Source organism: Natator depressus, chromosome 1 (genome assembly GCF_965152275.1).
Source record: "Natator depressus isolate rNatDep1 chromosome 1, rNatDep2.hap1, whole genome shotgun sequence".
Taxonomy (NCBI): domain Eukaryota; kingdom Metazoa; phylum Chordata; order Testudines; family Cheloniidae; genus Natator; species Natator depressus.
The window spans coordinates 245,517,590-245,535,633 of record NC_134234.1 but is presented as its reverse complement, the minus strand read 5'-3'; the positions used below and the strand labels follow the sequence as shown (position 1 = coordinate 245,535,633).

The window sequence follows — 18,044 nt, the reverse complement described above, 5'->3', positions numbered from 1 at the left end:
ACCTGAGCACTCCTACTTCATTTTTGAAGGCCTGTAATTGCTGAGGCGTGGGTGCTGTAACATTCAACATTTTCACGGCCACGTCACCTTAAAAATAGCCATTTAATAAAAAAAATTAAGATGTATATAGTATACACAGATGACTCAATGAGGAAATGCAACATAGATCATAACACACATACACATACTTTTGGAAATCTTTATTCAATAAGAGATGGAACTTCAGGCTCATGAGTAATTAGGATTAATCTTTAGTGTGATAATTACTTTACTCACTAAAATTAGCAAGAGATCTGTTTCTTAACTTGTTGAAGTTCCAGTATCACACATTTGATCTACTGCTTTGTTTAAATGAAAAATTAAATAAAAAACACCCAGACAACTTCCTCTATGAAGCTTGGTAACAGTACTTTGCCACAATGATTACATACCATGCCACTTTCCCTTGTAGACTGTTCCAAATGATCCAGATCCTATCCTCTGTCCGACTGTAATCTGCCCATCTGGTATCTCCCAATCATCACTTGAGTCCCGTCGACCAAGGGTTTTCTTTGAAAAGAAATGCAACTGTAGTAATCTTCATTAAAACAGGTTTCTTCACAGCTAAAGGCTACTTGGGTATCTTTCTAAACCTGAATACTTAATAGGTCATTTATCATCATGCAAAATTTATTTTCATTTGATTTCCAGAGTAAATACTTAGTAATATTTTATTTATAATTTAATCTTTACTCTTAAGTGGTTTTGATTTTTTTCAAGATGAGCACATACTGTACCTCTTTGTACTCTGGCACAGAGGTGCACTAAATAATTTCCTATCATGGAGGCATTCATCACTGAGTCAGATTTTTGGAAGTTATTACAAGTAAAATTGAGATATTATTAATAAACCAAAAAAACTCATGACTAGGTTGGAATTTGAAAGACAAATAATGGTTAAATTGCTAATTTTAAAAACCCAGTAACTTTCAGGGGATTAGGCTAAATCTAGAATCAGGAAGCTAACATTTGTGAGATGTAAGAAAATTTTAGAAGTTTTTCTCTCAGGGAGATCAGCACCACACTATGAAGCATATAGAATCTTTTGGATGCCACCTAGAAAATCTGTATATACTCAGTGATTTACAACTAATTCATACATCAGTCCAAGTAGCCTCATGTTGTCCTGTTATCTTATTTATTGGCTTAACGTATATGATAGCAAATATCAGTTTCTCCAGAATAATTCTAGATGGCTTTGATGAAGGAATAAGGATGCCTAATACAAAAGCAGTAAAACATAGTTGATCTGCTCCTTACCATTCTATTCCTGTCTTCTGAGGATGAGGATGACTTCCTCTCTCGTTGTGGTCCAGGGGACTTCTGTAAAGCTTTCACACTGGTAAGGGACCCAGGCAAAGAGGCAGGTGGGGTGGCAGACAAACCGGTGGTTGAACCTAAATTGGAGATTAGATAAATGGAAGAATTTTTATGTAAACTTTTTTATAAAGATAGTTTATATATTAATCTATTGTAAAAAATATTAAGTGCAGGAATTGTGTTTAAGATGCAGTATCTCCAAACTCAAATGTAAATGTTAAGAGTACGGAAACGTGCACTTAGGAATACTGTATTAATATCTGATTAGTATTGAAGTCTTACTCAGAAAGCAGGAAAGACCAAAATTTAATCTACAGCAAACATTCCTGTATGCCAAAGAGTCTTCAATGTCTTATTACTGATTTATTAAAAGGACAGTCTCTTTGAACAACAAAAGCACCACTACACATTATTTTTGATATATCCAGATTCTTTGATAACAAAAATAAAAATGTAATACTTTAGTTAACAGAGCCAGCTTCCCAGACTCGCTGTTGCCAACTTTTTAGGGCCCTGACAATTGCAGGGATGCAACAAATTGGGATTAAAATGGATGGACTATAAAAGCTGGGGATGTTTTCCAGTTGAGTCCTCAAGTGCCATCTCAAAAACATTTGGCTGTTTCAAAGCTAGCTGCTAGCAGAGGGCACTTATTTCAAAGTAGCATACTAGAGTGCATTGGGGATTCAATAGAACAAGTACGTTAGTTAGCTACTTGAGTTTTATTCCATTAAATACAAAAAGAGCAGTCCATCTGCCTAGCATACAGTGTATGTAAACAAAGCTACACAGAAAAATGTCACTAGTAACAGGATTGCATTTCAGAGCTTCAGTGCCTGTTTATACAGAACACTTTAAACTAGATACTAATTTCTAAAATATCCTATAATTATTAGTAGCAAGGTTAAACTGACACTCCCAACACAAGGGACATAAAACAGGGCCACTTATTAGTTAAGTTTGTGCTGCTCTGCTAATCATTACAGGTCACCATGCAAAACCTCCAGTATTTCACAGATGTTTTCTATTACAGTGGTGCTTGAGGAACTGGTACTAGCCACTTATTTTTCCTTCCTCTGATTCATGCAGCAGCTCCATTCTTGTTAGAAAGGAGACTTCTACTGATGCAGTATTAAAATTCCAATTCATAACTGTTGAACTAGCTCAATGGTTCCTATTTTACAGGATATACCTGTCTGCTAGACTGAGACTTTGGCTGCTTTCAATTAGGTTTGATCTCATTGCTCCAAAACCCAGCGTTGAAAAGAGGAGACAGACAAAAGGGATACACAGGCCATCATGAAAACTCATCATAAAGGTTGGGAAGGAGTAGCTAGAATATTATCACAAGGGTGTGAAGCACCAGTACTGATAAATGTGCCAGGTGTCTTACCTAAGCAGACGTACCAATAGTTGGAAACCACTGATTTTGCAAGGGTGGGGTTTTTTTTTTTAATTCTAATACTTTAATAGTTCCTCCTTTTTATACTAATATTGTAGTAGCTAGGCTTTGTGTGTTAATTTTCCCATTTTTCTGAATTACAAATATTTCAATGCAACTATCTGACATTTAAAGTACAGATGCAATTTTTCTACCTTATTATAGATTTTAGCTGTAATGTCAAAGTTCAAAGAGAATGGTTTCCTCCTTAGAGGTAGGTTCTTGTACTCAACTTTAAACACAAGATTCAGAGATAGCAACACAATACTCATCCTTCCATGAGAATATGATTACAGCACAAAGTTAGAACTGCTTTAGTTAATCTATTTGTAAGTAATCTAGAAGCCTTGTTTTTCCAGTAATTATAGTTTGACTACTTCAGCTTCTCTTGGACTGAAACTTGTACACCAAGCCATCAGCCTGCAATCTGAGGATACATTTTATGCACTATATTTAATTAATTCTGATTTGTTTAGTCACGTCTGTTAGACGAAAACTGAATTGCAAATGCCTCTCTTCTAAAAGATCATTGGAACAATGTTCCAAGAGTTTAGTCCATAAAGTGAATTGCTCTTAGTATTCTGAAACACAAATATTTGAAACAGCCAGGATAGTAGTATTTGAAAAACATATACAATATGCACTGGACTATCCATTACTATCTATCTATATACACATATACATTAATATTGTAGGCTATTGTTTAATACTTGGTATCTTTAGTATATGAAATCTCACTGAGTACTCTGGGATTTTGTACAATACAACAACAAATCTATTGACAGCCTCATGCCTGAGAGATCCTTAGGCCTGATAAGAAGTCAAAATGATGGTCTTGTTTAGTAATTTTAGTACACAAACAAGAACTGACTTTAATGGGACTATGCGAAGAACTGCAATAACTGCACTAGTGTCTGATCTGATCCAACTTATCTAGATCCCCAACTTGATGTCAGTGCTACTCTCTGAAAACATATGAATCATAGCAAGTTGACACTTACGTGATCTCCAAAAGCCTAAGACCTAACAAAATATCAAGGGAAATATTTGCAATTTGCATTTTATTTCTTACAGTACTTTAAAAAAACAGAGAATGTTAAAATATAGAAAACTCTTAGAACGTTAAATTGACAGTCAAGAAAATTCAAAGTTAAGGATGTCACTATGTCCTTGGCCTCATTCCACTGCAATCTGAGATCCCTGCAATAAACAAGCTATATTAGGGACAGTATGGAAACCTTAACTCTGAAATTCCTTGCTTTAGAACCTTTAAGTCAGATTTAACATACAGTAGTTGCATATGTATAGAGGTTGAAGTGAGTATGTGTGAAAAGCACATTCAAAGCATTCCAGCCAGGCCAAGCAAAAAACTGACGTGTTTTGGTAAACTCACACACTTACATACACACGGTGTGAGGGTGAGGCACAAACAGCATCTGTGGTGTTACTTATTTTGTTTGGGGTGAAAACGAGAAAGAAGAGCCCAACTACCTCTGAACACTGGGCCAGGCTCAAAATCAAACACTATTTCACTGGGGACAGAATGTAGGAGGGGACTGGGAGTCCGGGATTGGTATTTCCGAAGACAGCGCATCAGCTGGTTCAAAGGGGCTGTTAGAGAGAAAGAGACGGGCAGGCAGAGACAGGAAGACAGACACACAGAAGAAATGAAAGAAGTCATGGGAAATAACTAGGAGGCTTTGACTCCTATTCATAGATTACTTCTGGATTTTGAAGGAAAAAAACATCTCCAATTATTAAAAACATGCTTTCAAGAATGGGAATAGCCAATTGTTCTCAGATGCCAAGCAGACAGCTTATGACCAAAGTTAAAACTGACATGATAGCATGACATTTAAATGCTAGACATAATGGGCAAAACTTGTTGAAAGCCACAGCTACCAAGACATACAAGATAGCTAAAATGGGCAACTTCTTTATCAGTAGGTTCACGGATTTAAGGAGGAAAAAAGGGGGCTGGTACTATAGACAGTATAAGGAATCATAGCTCCTGAAAACACAAAGCAGTAGCCAGCTACCACCTTACTAGTTAACAGATACAGATGGCAAAACCAAAGTCAGCTGTAGCTTAAGGTGTAAGATCCTAGCCACTGAGCTAGAGAGATCAGGCTAACTCAAGACTTTGCTGAGGGGTGAAGCAAGTCACAGTTAATAGGAAATATCAGGCCTGTTCATTATTTGGAGCTGGGTGAGTGGTCTCACGCATCTCCTCTTTATTATGAGTCACCTATGTCATCTCAAGTGACTAAGTACAGCAAAGGACATATTTTCACAAGACCTTGACAGCCAGTGCTTAGGGTTTTTCCTGGGGAAAACAGACTTCACAGTAGTGAGTGTGACACGTGAAGAAAAATGATAATTGTGTCTTTTTTCACTAATTTTGCCTTCACTAAGAGTTAAGGCTGTCTACAATAGTGCTGTTGAAAGGCACACAAGAGATCAGGCTTTAATAGTCATAATTATTTGTTTCCCAGGTTAACAAAGGCATGCAGTACAGCAAAGCAGCAGCTTCAGCTGGGGAGAGGGGAAGAAGGAGCTCAAGTATCTCATGCCATTTAGGAGACACACCAGTTTATATGGCCAGGTTCACAAAACATGTTGACAGACTTCAAAGGAAGTCCCTGATGACTCTTTAGGTGGAAGGGTAGTGGCTGGCATAAAGGGCTTTGAGAATGGGACTGGAGATTTAAGTATATGTTGGGGGGAATCCTCAAGGCTCCATCAGGAACAGAGGGGATTCCCCTTCTCTAGAAATAAAATTATTTTAAAATTAAAACACTGGCTAGCATTTCACAGCCTTTCCTCCTTCCCTCTCCCCCACTCCTAGAATGACTGGTGAATGACTGAAATCCTTATCAGACAGATGCTAAACATCATGGACAAACAAATGTAAATAAATTTCATTGCTCTCTTCACATTTCTCTCTGTGTCTGTGTTTGGAGGAATGAAGTACTACAAAGGGGAGGGGCTAAGGCAATCATGTAATTACATTTAGTAAGAGAAGATAGTTCTAAGACTACTTACCTCCCTCTCCTCGTAACCCCTGGTCTCTAATCAAGTCCTACAAACAAAAGCACAGGTGTATATATCTGGTTCATATATTATTATTTGTATCATTGTATTGCCTAAAAGCCCCCATCAGGATTGAAGTTCCATCACACTAAGAATTGTCCAAAGAGTAAAAGCCAGCCTCTGCCCTGAAGAGCTTACAATCTAATAATTACAGTAGCACACAAAATATATAGAATAATGTATGAAACTTTAAGAAATATCTTAATTTCAAATAGTGTAACCTAGTGTAATCTAGTTAAAATAGATGCATACTTGTAGGTATTGATTTAGGCCTGCAATTAGTCAACCAAATTGAACCAAATCAGGAATCATCTTTCCAGTTATGTTGTTTGACACACAAAATGCTCTTGAATGTCACATTAGAAGCTGGGACACCAATTTCTTACGTGGACGATACCGATTCACAAAACTTTGCTTAATCTTTTCCTGTAACAAGGTACCTGATTTCTACACCAAATGCACTCAAGTTCTTTTCAAAGATGTTAATTAATTTTATCAGGTTCTTTTAGGTTGCGATGTAGTATGCACTGATTGCATTTGCTACAAAATATCCAGGGATCATAACAATAACTGAGCAATTTTACAAGTAGTAGTAAACAGCAATTTTTGAACAGAGAAAAGTTATGCAAATTCCCTTCGTGCATCACTTTTCATCAATGAGCCTTAAATGTTTGAATCTGATGGCCTGGTGACCCAGCAGGTTAATGTACTAACCTTTTGCTCCTACTTAGATAACAGGTTCAAGGAGTCTGTTCATCTTTATGTTTTGGTAGCTTTGCTGCTAAATCAAAACCACTCAACTGCTAACTCAGTGATTTTCAGAGGGCAGGCTAACGGACAGGTAAGGGTACTAAAAGCCAGGATTCAGGCTTTAGAACCCCAATCACATCGCCAAACTCAGCCATTTTATCCTCACCCATAACAATTTTACATTGAACAACACTTTGTCCAAACCATGGGAACAACCATGGATACTGGGATGACTCCCAAACATGCCAACTTCTTCATGGGCCACCTTGAGGAAGGATTTCTGGACAAATGCACCATGAAACCAATGATATACCTGCGATACACTGATGATATTTTCATCCTCTGGACAGACAACATAAACTCCCTTACAGATTTCCTCCACAACTTCAATAACTACTACCCACCCATTAAACCTTCTCTAGAACACTCCCACACTAACATCAACTTCCTGGACACCACGATCAGCTTCAACAATGGAACCCTACAGACAACTATATACATAAACCCACAGATCACCATACCTACTTTCACAGATCCAGTAACCACCGCAAACACACCAAGAAATCTGTTGTCTACAGCCAGGCACTCAGATACCACAGAACATGTTTTGAGGAGAAATTCCAGGATATGCACCTTAACACACTTAAAACCTCCTTCACCAAACAAGGACACTCCACCAGAGAAGTAGATCACGTCATGGAATGGGTCACTCAGATACTCCGAGAAAACCTGCTTCACTATAGAAATAAAACCCCCTTCAACTGTACATCCCCAGTTGTCATCTATCACCCAACATTGGAACCCATATGGGGTATCATTAAACAGTTAAAACCCATACTCAATAGAGACCACATCCTGAAAGAAATCTTTCCTGAACCTTGTCTTATGGCCTTCAAACACCGCCCCAATCTCTCCAAGCTCATCATCAGAAGCAAGCTCCCCAGAGACCAGGATACACCAACTCAAAGCAGCACCAGACCCTGCCAGAACAGATACAAAACCAGTAGACATATCTCTCCATGATCAACACTCTCCACAACACACCTTTCAAGATCCTACATATGCCTATCACAACGTGAAGTGTACCTCATCCTGTGCACTAAATGCCCCAATATCAACTACATAGGTGAAATAAGACAATCACTACATTCTTGAATGAACTCACACAGAAAAATGCTAAAAGACAAAAATACCGTATCACATGTGGGCGAACACTTTTCACAAAAAGATCATTTTATATCTGACCTCTCAGTCCTCATCCTCAAAGGAAACCTGCACACCTTCAAAAGACGAGCCTGGGAGCTTAAATTCATGACTTTGCTAGAAACTAAAAAATCATGGACTGAATAGAAACATTGGATTTATGGCTTCTTACAACAATCTATAATCCATTAAATCTCTCACCCTTTCCCTCCCCCTCCTCCCCCATCTTTCACCCCCTCCTTTGCCTCCTATGACTGGGGAGGTGTTAACAGGCCACTTCCCCAAATGGTCCCTTGAAAATGTGTGTTAACTACTCATGCTAAACAATCTGTTCCACCTTGTATCTAGCTGTGACACTCCTGAGTGCATTTCCCAGACCTGAAGAAGAGCTCTGTGTAAGCTCGAAAGCTTGTCTCTCTCATCAACAGAAGTTGATCCAATAAAAGATATTACCTTACTCACCTTGTCTCACTAGGATACAGGTATGTGTTAGAAAAACTGGGAAGATATTGGTGTTAGTAGTAGTTTGCATAGTGCTGGACAGCATTATGCCTAGCTCGAAACAATGTATTTGTCCTTCATTTTCATACATGTTAAAATTCAACCTCCAAAATGTCAAAGGACACAGACAAAAAAATTCAAGACAATCATATTGTAGAAAATTATTGGAGGTTCAAGGAGAATGTTAAGGGTGTTACATGTGGAACAATAAACCATTTCTGAGATTCAAAGCAGCATCTGGTAATTTCAAATTCAAGTTTATTGCAAGAACCACATCCTCCAATGCCAGAAACATTATTCCCATTGTAAGTGATACAAGAAATCAAACATTTAAAACAACATTTCCAGTATTTGGGATGTCTTGCAAGAGTTGTTACTGGCTTTTCAGGATCATCACTGTGGGGTGTTGCTAGCAATAACAAGTTCAGGAATTTATCTTAAAACTAATTGTTTGTGGGAGTGTGCTTGTGTGGAGAAATGGAGATATGATTGTCAAGAGAGATTCAATATTATCTGTGAAGGGATTGCCTGATTTTTTCCCAGCTCTGACTGGTAAAAACTCTTCTCTTGTTAGTTAGGATTTACGAAGATTTAAGCAGTTGAACAAGGATTTATTTAGAACAATAACAGTTGTGTTTTACAAGCTCAGCAGCACGTATTAAGAAAGCTGATCAACTCCACTGTTACAGTTATTGATACTTACATCAATATTGACAGGCTCTATTGTATTGATGTGCACATTGGGTGCTGAAGACGAGCGGTCTCGTTGCCCAAATTGATTCCGATGGTCTTCATCTGCTGGTCGGAAGGGCTGTGGGATTGGAATGGATTTTGAAGGAGAAGGACTAGGGAGAACTGGTGGTCTGAGAAACAAAGTCAAGGAAAAAGAAGATTTAGGGGTACAAAGATCATTTCACTAGTAGGCCAGTATAAAGACCCAATCAGAACCAATTTATATTTAACTGTCTATACTCCCCTAGAATTAATTGTAACTAATCCCTGCTCTGTGAGCTCTCCCTAATTACAAAACGGTGAAACAGAATGTTCTGGGGTTAAAGCATAAACAATCTTTAGTGCATCTAGCTACCCATGTTAATCCCTTTATGCTGGGAATCCATGAGGCCAGATGCGCATTGCAGAGAATGGGCTGCTCCACAGCTTCTTATACTAAGGAGCAAATGTGGTTCCCCTTTCTGAACGGTAACCCAATGAGAATTAAAGGTGATGTACTCCATCAGTGTCCTGCGTTTGAATGATCTCGCAGAATAAAGTGTATATAAGAATAGGATTGCTGCGCAGTAGAGATGGACTGAAAACTATAAGTTAGCAAAGGTAACAATGTTACAGTTGTCATTGTAATTGGAATTATTAGTATCAAACTAAAAATAAAAATACTAACTTTTAACCTTTGTCTTCAGCAAATCACTTAGAACAATTAAATATTTTAAAACATTACTTATAAATATTACAATCACTGAATTGTAGAGTTTTGACCTGAAACCTACAGTTCAGAATATTTAGACCAGTTTTTGAGGAAAAGTAACTGTTACAGGTCATTAAAATGTCACTAAAACCTTAACCTTTGATATGTGGAGTCCTGTGTCATTTACTTAACAGAGAAAGTATCCACATGTGCCTATCTTTTTATTAATAAAAAGGCAAGATGTCACTTATCTTGCTACTCTGGATAAGGGTAGTAAATCAATATTTGACTATTATTCAATTAAAGGTCAATCATTGCTGGGTCTGTTGGTAAGATTTAATAGATTTAGGCAAAAAGTCAATGACAAATGCTTGCTTTTCTTCTTCAAAGGTAACTTTACACTTACAGCACACTCGATAGCAGGTAACAGTCAATTTGAACTAATTGCAAATATATCTTCTCATAACAGCAGTCCTCTAGTCTGGAGACTGATAGATGAGTTAACCACATCCACAAAGGCTAGGATAGGGAAGGGCTTTAGAAGTGGAGGCAAAGGACAAAGCAGCATGCAGCACCAACAAGGTTCTATCACTGTCCCCTTTAAATAAATTCTTTCTAATCTTTTATTCACTGATCTTTAGGGGAAACAGCACCCTCAACAGAGACAGGGTCTTTTTTTATTTTTAACCCAAGGAGGATCTTGAAGTCTACCTTATGGGCAGAGCCATATTTATCCCATTTTTCATTAGGGATTATATACAGTTTAGCATAGGCCCTAGAAATAGATGGCTTCTTTCAACTAAATTATTGTGCACTCACTACCCTTCTCCAAAAAGCTAAGCATCAGGGAAGCAAGATCTGTCCTGATTTTCTTTTCCTTCTGGGGAACATTCGCAAGGGAATAAGGGACCCTGCGTTTTCCCATCTAGGATAGCCTGCATCATTTACTTTAAGACAATGGTACTCAGACCTCAGTGGTTCAGGAGTCAAATTAGAAATCAACATTAGCCAAAAGAGTCACAGTGAGGGTGTGCTTGCGTCCCTGAGCTGCTGATTTAGAGAACTTTGGTAGCAGAGTCCATTCAGCCTGCACGTGCACTGTGACCCCCACTGTGCTCTGCCACAAGGCTAACCAGTGCTGCTTGGGCAAACCCCCCTTAGTTCCTTCTCTATTGCAGTCCCTGACAAGAACTCCAAAGTAGAGGGGAGGATGGTGGGTCGTGGAACACCCGTAGGTACATGTATCTCAAAGAACACTTCGTTACTGCACAAGGTGAGTAACTTCCTCTTCTTCTTCAAGTAGTATCCCTATGGGTGCTCTGCTGTGACTCATGAGCAGTATCCCAATGGAGGGCTGGGGCTTTGGAAGTGCATCTATTATGGATGATAATACTGCAGTGCCAAAGTTGGCATCAGAAGCGGAGTCACCTGTAACTGCATAATGTTCTGCCAAGGTACGTACAAACACGCAGGTGGCTGCTCTGCAGATTTCCAAAATAGGGACATTCTTGAGGAAGGCAACTGAGGTGGAAATTGACCTGGTGGAGTGTGTACAGATTTCAGATGGATGAATGATCTTGAAAATCTCATAACACTGTTTAATGCAGTTCGAGACCTATTTTGAGAGTCTCTGTGTAGATATTGCTGTACCTTTTGATGAGTCTGCAATGGAAAGGAAGAGCTTAGGAGATTTCCTAAAGGTCTTTGTCCTGTCCAGGTAACGGGCCAGAGTCCTTCTAACCATGTGTAGTACAGCCTCCCTGCTATCCCAGTGAGGCTTAGGGTAAAAAGTTGGGAGACGAATCAGTTGATTCATGTGATTCATGGGATGTCTGAGTTAGGGAAAAAGATTTACTATCCCCTTGAGGAATCATTTTGCAGTTGGATGCAAGAACAGTGAGTATCCCTCTATTTGTTGATGAAAGGCCACAAGGTGTACTTTCAGTGAACTAAGAGAGAGCCCTGATTTCCGTTTGGAGAGCAGCAGATGTTGGGAAAATTTGCTTGGAATTATACCAAATCTGAAACGCAGTCCACTTTTACAGGTACTCATGAGGAGTAGCTGATTTCCTGCTGTGTAGTAACACTTTCTGTACCTTCTCAGAGCAGGATCTTTCTATGTGCTGAACCATGAAGGAGCCAGGCCTTGAGCCGGAGTATCCGCAGGTTGGGGTGGAGAGTGTGTCTTTCGTTCTGCAAGAGAAGGTATGGACTGCGTTGAAAAGGTGTTGGCAAACACATTGCCAGTTGTGACAGGTAAGGGTACCACAGCTGTCTCGGCCAGGTGGAAGCAATCAGTATGACATTTGCTCTCTCTCTTTATTTTTTAACAGGAATTTTAATAATAGAGGGATGTATGAAGGCCCTTATCCCACAAGAGAAGGAGAGCGTCCCCTGAGGAGTGTTGTCCAAGGCCTGCCCTGGAGCAGTAGCATGGACATTTCTTGTTCAGGTAAGTGGTGATTAAGTCTATAGTATGTGTCCCCCACCATCTGAATATGTTGTGTAGTACTTCTGAGTTCATCTCCCATTTGTGCTCGTGTGGGAAGCTGTGCCTGAGACTGTTTGCTGTCGTGTTCTGCACTTCTGGAAGATATGCCGCTGATATTGTGACACTGTGGGAAAGGCACCACGTTCCATAGCTTTAGTGGTTCTGTGCAAAGAGAGGGTAATCTGCTGCCCCCCTTGTTCATGTAATGTAGTACATGCACGCTACGTTGTCTGTCATGACCCTTGTATGTGTACCTCTGACCAGCAGAAGGAAGTGAGTGCATCTGACCGCTCTGAGTTCAAAGTGGTTGATGTGAAGAGATGTCTCCATGGATAACCACTTGCCCTGTGTCATGAGATTGTTGACATGTGCGCCCTACCCTATGAGGGATGCATCAATGGTGAGTAGTAATAATGGGAAAGTCTGCGAGAAGGGGGATTCCTGTGCAGACATTTCTTGGGTCCTACCACTAGTCCAGGGAGTGTTTGACTTTGGACGACAGTGACAGAGGTTTGTCTAGCCTGTCTCTGTTCAGCCTGTAAACGGAGCAGAACCACACCTGGAGACACCTCATGTGAAGCCTGGCATGAGTTATCAGGGACCTGCCTGCAGCCAGATGCCCCAGAAGTTGAAGGCAGTGTCTAGCTGATATTTGAGCGCTGGTTTGTACTGAATCTATGAGTGTGGACAAGTTGTGGACCTGTGCTGTGGAAGGAGCGTCCCCGCCTGTGATGAGTTGAGATTGGCTCCTATAAATTCTAAGCACTGTACCAGGGCTAACATCGATTTTTGGACATTGATCTGTAAGGCCAAATCCCTGAACAACTCCACAGTTGTTTGGGTGATCTGAAGAGCCTCGTCGAAGGAGATGATTCTGAGGAGACAATAGTCCAGGTAGGGGTAAATCATGATCCCCTCCCCACTATGGAGAGGATCTTGGAAAATACTCTCGGAACTGATGAGCAACCAAAGGGGAATACTCTGTACTGGTGATGATCCTGGTCCAGGGTAAATCTGAAGAATCATCTGTCAGAAGGTAAGATTGATATGTGGAAATAGGCATTCTGTAGGTTGAGGGCTGAGAACCAATCTCCCTGTTCCAAAGATGGAATAATCACTGCTAGTGTGACCATCTTGAATTTTTGAGCCTTGACAAACTTGTTCAGTGCTCTGAGGTCCAGTATGGGGTCTCCAACCTCCCTTCTTTTTGGTATCAGGAAATAAAAAGAGTAAAAACCTTTGCCTCATAGGTGCTGAGACACAGCTCCTACGTGGAGGAGGTGATCTATTTCTTGTTGAAACAGACTCTCATGAGAAGGGTCCCTGAAGAGGGATGGGGAAGGGTGTTGGGGAAGGAGAGAGGAAGGTAAAATAGATTGTACACCCATTGTGGATGATTTCCAGAACCCATTTGTCAGATGTTATTTGTTCCCAGTTGTGGTACGGAGCATGGCGGCACCCAAATGAACGCGACAGGTTGGCTAGCTGGAGTTGGTGTTGAGGAGAGTGGTCTCTCGGCGCCCTGATCAAGGCATCAAAACTGATGTTTTGAGGCGGATGGTTGTGAAGAGGAAGACTGAGGGTCTGACGGTTTGCATTTCGAAAATCTGGATTTTTTCCTTTGAGGCTCATAGTAGCACTGAGTTGGAAAGTGTGCTGTGCAGGATTTATGTTGAGGTTCTTTTTTGTCAGGTATATAAATCCCTAATGACCAAGGAGTAGCCCGAGAATCTTTGAGAGTATGGAGGGACACGTCAGTCTTCTCGGTAAAAAATCTGTTGCCCTCAAAGGGAAGCTGGATAAGTGCAACCGTGATGCTCGCCACATAACAACAGCTGTAGAAATGGACTGGGCTGCTGTCTCAGTTGCAGCAAGCACTGACTGCAGTGCTGTCTTGGCCACCAGTTGTCCTTCGTTAACAATGGCATGAAACTGTTCCTGGTGTGATCCCGGGAGCTGATCAATAAATGTGTTGAGCTTGGAGTAACTGATGTAATTGTATTTTGTTGTCAGGGCCTGATAATTTGCCATTCTAAATTACAGTGTGGTGGACAAATAGGCCTTTTTCCCAAATAGGTCGAGATGCTTCCAGTCACTGTCATAAGGGGTGGACTTAACCTGGTGTTGAGGACCTAGGGAGTTCACTGCATCCACAACAATCGAATTAGGGAGGGGATGGGAAAAAAGAAATTCCGTATCCTTAGCCACAACATAATATTCCTTATCAGCCCATTTGCAGGTAGGCGTGACCAATGATGGAGTTTGCCATATAAGCTTGGATGGGTCCAGAAGGACCTTGTTAATGGGGAGGGTTATTCTGGAGGAAGAGGAGGAGTGCAAGATGACCAGCAGTTTATGATGGGTGTCTTTAACCTCTTCAAGAGGTATCTGCAAAGCATCTGCCACCCGTTTTGCCACATCTTGAAATAGCCTGAAGTCGTCTGCTAGAGACTGCAGAGGAGGCATCACTACCATGGCTAGAGAGGAGGAAGATATGTAGTGTGACCTCCTCCTCAAATCTGACCTGCTCTTCTTTCATGATCCCTTCAGGAGGTTCAGAGGCTCTGGATACTGTGGCTGAGGGAGAGCGCCTCAAAGGTTCATGAAGTGTCACACTAGATGTTCTGGAGACATGGCGTTTGTATGCCGTCCAGGGACCCCATTAGGGCCACTAGGGCGGTGGAAAGGATCGCGGTGGTTAGGCCCATGGTTTGCCATACCATAGGGGTTGAGGAGCAGATGAAGGGTATGAGTGAGGGGGCCAAGGTTGGTAACGGACACTATAAGGAGCGTGGTTCTCCTCGCTATCCGATTCTCCACTAGAGAATGAAAGTGCATGACATGGTACTGGTGGAGACTCCCATGTTCAAAGTAAACTCAGTACTGGGGCCCTGGTTACCAAGCAGGGGAGATTCTGGTACCTCAGATATCCATGAGGTCCTCTAAGTGTCTGTACTCTTATGGTGCTGTGATTCTTGGTACCAACGGTGGTTGTCAGTGCTGGGTCCATGGCACGGAGGCAGCTGGCAATCTGGGCTCCGAGTGCTCCAAGGCTGGATGGCATGTCATTGACGGTGCCAATAGTAATGCCCATACCAGCAGCATTTTCCCGGAGGTGGTACGGTCGCTGTCCTTACCTTTCCTTGTCACTATTGTTGCTTCGGTGCCTATGCCCCTCAGGTGCATCAACAGTATTTGCTGCACCAGACCCTCATGAGCTAGGAGTACCATGTTCAGATGGCCTCAGTGCAGTTGGTACCAATGATACCAAACGTGACAGAGATCATTTTCTGCTAACCCGAGACTCACTCTGGGTTCCCATAGCTCGCTTTTTTGAAACCTTACGTGAGGGGTCCATGGCTGTTTTCTTTTACTCAGAGTCCTTAGATGTCGAGGGCTGTGTGGAAGATTCACGCTATGTGGGTGAATCCTGGCACAGGTCCGCAGAAGGCTGGAGGGCTGCCTCCATGAGGAGTTTTAGTCTCAGTTCTCAGTCCTTCTGAGATTTGGACTTTAATTGTTGGCAGAGACCACACTTTTGGGAAATGTGTCTTTCCTCGAGGCAACAGGAATGTCTATCTGCTACTGGGATGGTTTCTTTGCACAAGAGGTGCCTCTTAAACCCCAGGAAATTGGGCATACCCTGAACTGGGGAAGTCTCCAGACAAAGGGAAAAAAGGTTTCTTTTCTTTTTTTAGAGAAAAGAAAAAAAACTAGAAGAACTCTACAACTAAGAATGGGATTAATTATTTGAATTCTAATAGAGATAACGATCCAATGAACGGTCTGCCAATGGCTCCATCTCTAGCCGGGGCAGTTGAGAAGGAACTGAGGGGGGTTCACCCGTGCAGCGCTGGTTAGCCTTGTGGCAGAGCATAATGGGGAACAGCACATGTGCGGGCCTAATGCACACTGCTACCAAAGTTCTCTGATCAGTAGCGCAGGGATGAGAGCACACCTACAGCGCAGCACCCATAGAGACACTACTTGAAGAAGAAGGGATAGTCCATTGTCCTTTGGGGTGTGACCTTATGTGTGTGTGGGGTTCAGCTGCAGCTCTAAACCCCAACCTACAATATGGGTACAGACTGCTGATAGGAAGGGGAGGAGAGAAGCAGCAGCAGGTGGGAGAGAGGGGAGAACTGCTAACAAAATCCAAGGAGCAGTAGCCTAAATCAGAGAACAAATAAAAGGAAGTATTTCTTCACACAACGCACAGTCAACCTGTGGAACTCCTTGCCAGAGGATGTTGTGAAGACCAAGACCATAACAGAGTTCAAAAAAGAACTAGATAAATTCATGGAGGATAGGTCCATCAATGGCTATTAGCCAGGATGGGCAGGAATGGTGTCCCTATCCTCTGTTTGCCAGAAGCTGGGAATGAGAGACAGGGGATGGATCACTTGATGACTACCTGTTCTGTTCATTCCCTCTGGGGCACCTGGCACTGACCACTGTCAGAAGACAGGATACTGGGCTAGATGGACCTTTGGTCTGACCCAGTAGGGCCATTCTTATGTTCTTATGAGAAGCGCTGTTTACAGTGGCACAGATGCAGCAAACTGGTGCTGTGATGCACTTCCAGGACTCATAAAAGATGGCAGTACTTTATGTGCCAAATTCTGGAAGTCTGCTGCTTCTCTGATGTTTGCGGCTGTGGTTAACTCCCAGTTTCCAGGCTATATGAGAAGAGAGTTCTTTCTGAGCATACTGGGAGGTTTGCCACATTATTCAGCACAGTGTCTTCCCAGGCCCATATACATATATTCCAATCTTCCACTGTGGAGACCTTTAAATCAGTCATACATAAAATATTAATGGCCTGCATGGGAAATGCCTGGCACATCCCTACCCCCTAAAAGACATTACTGTAACTCCTATAAAAATAAAAACCAGACACTGTATTTCTACAGTGTGTTTGTGCTAGAAGGGAGGATGAAGTCCTGTTTTGATTCCTATTTTACTGACATCAACTTGCAGGAATTTCTGTTAGAGAGAAAAGTAAGGTTCCATCTCCCAAGAAAGGAGAGCATGCCTAAGCTATTGCACTAGTGAGACAGTCTAAGATTTAATCTTTTGCCCACTGTCACAAATAGCAACATTCCCATTGACTTCAAGTGATGCAAGTTCGAGGCCACTGAGAATAGGAATGCAGCTTGGATATATGCCGGCAAATGACAATTAATATTTCACAGATATAACAGAACAACTCCCCCCCTCCTCACACAATGTTCTCAAAAGATCTAGATGCCGGAAACATTTTAAAAAATATATAATTGTCTTTTAAAAGTCTATTCCCCTTACAAATACCAAAGGGATTCAAGTCTTAATATGAATTGTCTGTTTCCTTACACCCACCAACGTGACTTCATGTGCTTAAGCCTTTGTCTATCCAGGAAAGCTTTTTTGACATAGTTTTTCCCTCACTATAGTTATACAGATATAATAAAAGTGAAAGAGTGTATCCAACATTGCTTTGTCTAAAGTGGCTTAGCCCACTTCGCCTGTGAGAAACAGCATCCACACAGAACTATGATTTTTCAAAATAAGCACCGTTTTCTGGGCTGGTATCTCAAGGTACAATTTTCTGGTGTGAGGCTCAATGCATTGTAAGTTATTTGTCATGGTAGATTGTGAGACACCTACTGGAATTCTGGGACTTGGGTCAAACTCCCATGATTCCTTTTACTGTATCTCATAATTTGCCTGTTTTTTTACAAGCCAGCACCATTTTTTCAAAGTTTCAAACAAATTTTCAAACTACAACCAGCCAGGATGCTGAG

The 18,044-nt window shown here is 41.3% G+C and overlaps 1 protein-coding gene across 3 annotated transcripts in view; it reads right to left on the bottom strand.

Annotated features, from left to right (window-relative positions):
* The window catches only part of BRAF (B-Raf proto-oncogene, serine/threonine kinase), a 122,365-nt gene that overhangs the window by 21,230 nt on the left and 83,091 nt on the right, over window positions 1-18,044 (bottom strand). For 2 of the 3 annotated variants that reach the window (XM_074940040.1, XM_074940033.1), the window contains exons 8-12: window positions 9,051-9,210; window positions 5,846-5,882; window positions 1,300-1,436; window positions 432-549; window positions 3-87 (exon numbers count right to left, since the gene is read on the bottom strand). In XM_074940040.1, coding sequence (XP_074796141.1) covers window positions 3-87; window positions 432-549; window positions 1,300-1,436; window positions 5,846-5,882; window positions 9,051-9,210 — 537 coding nt within the window. Of the gene's footprint in view, window positions 1-2; window positions 88-431; window positions 550-1,299; window positions 1,437-4,291; window positions 4,412-5,845; window positions 5,883-9,050; window positions 9,211-18,044 lie in introns of all 3 variants that reach the window. The other variant, XM_074940023.1, reaches the window with a different exon arrangement.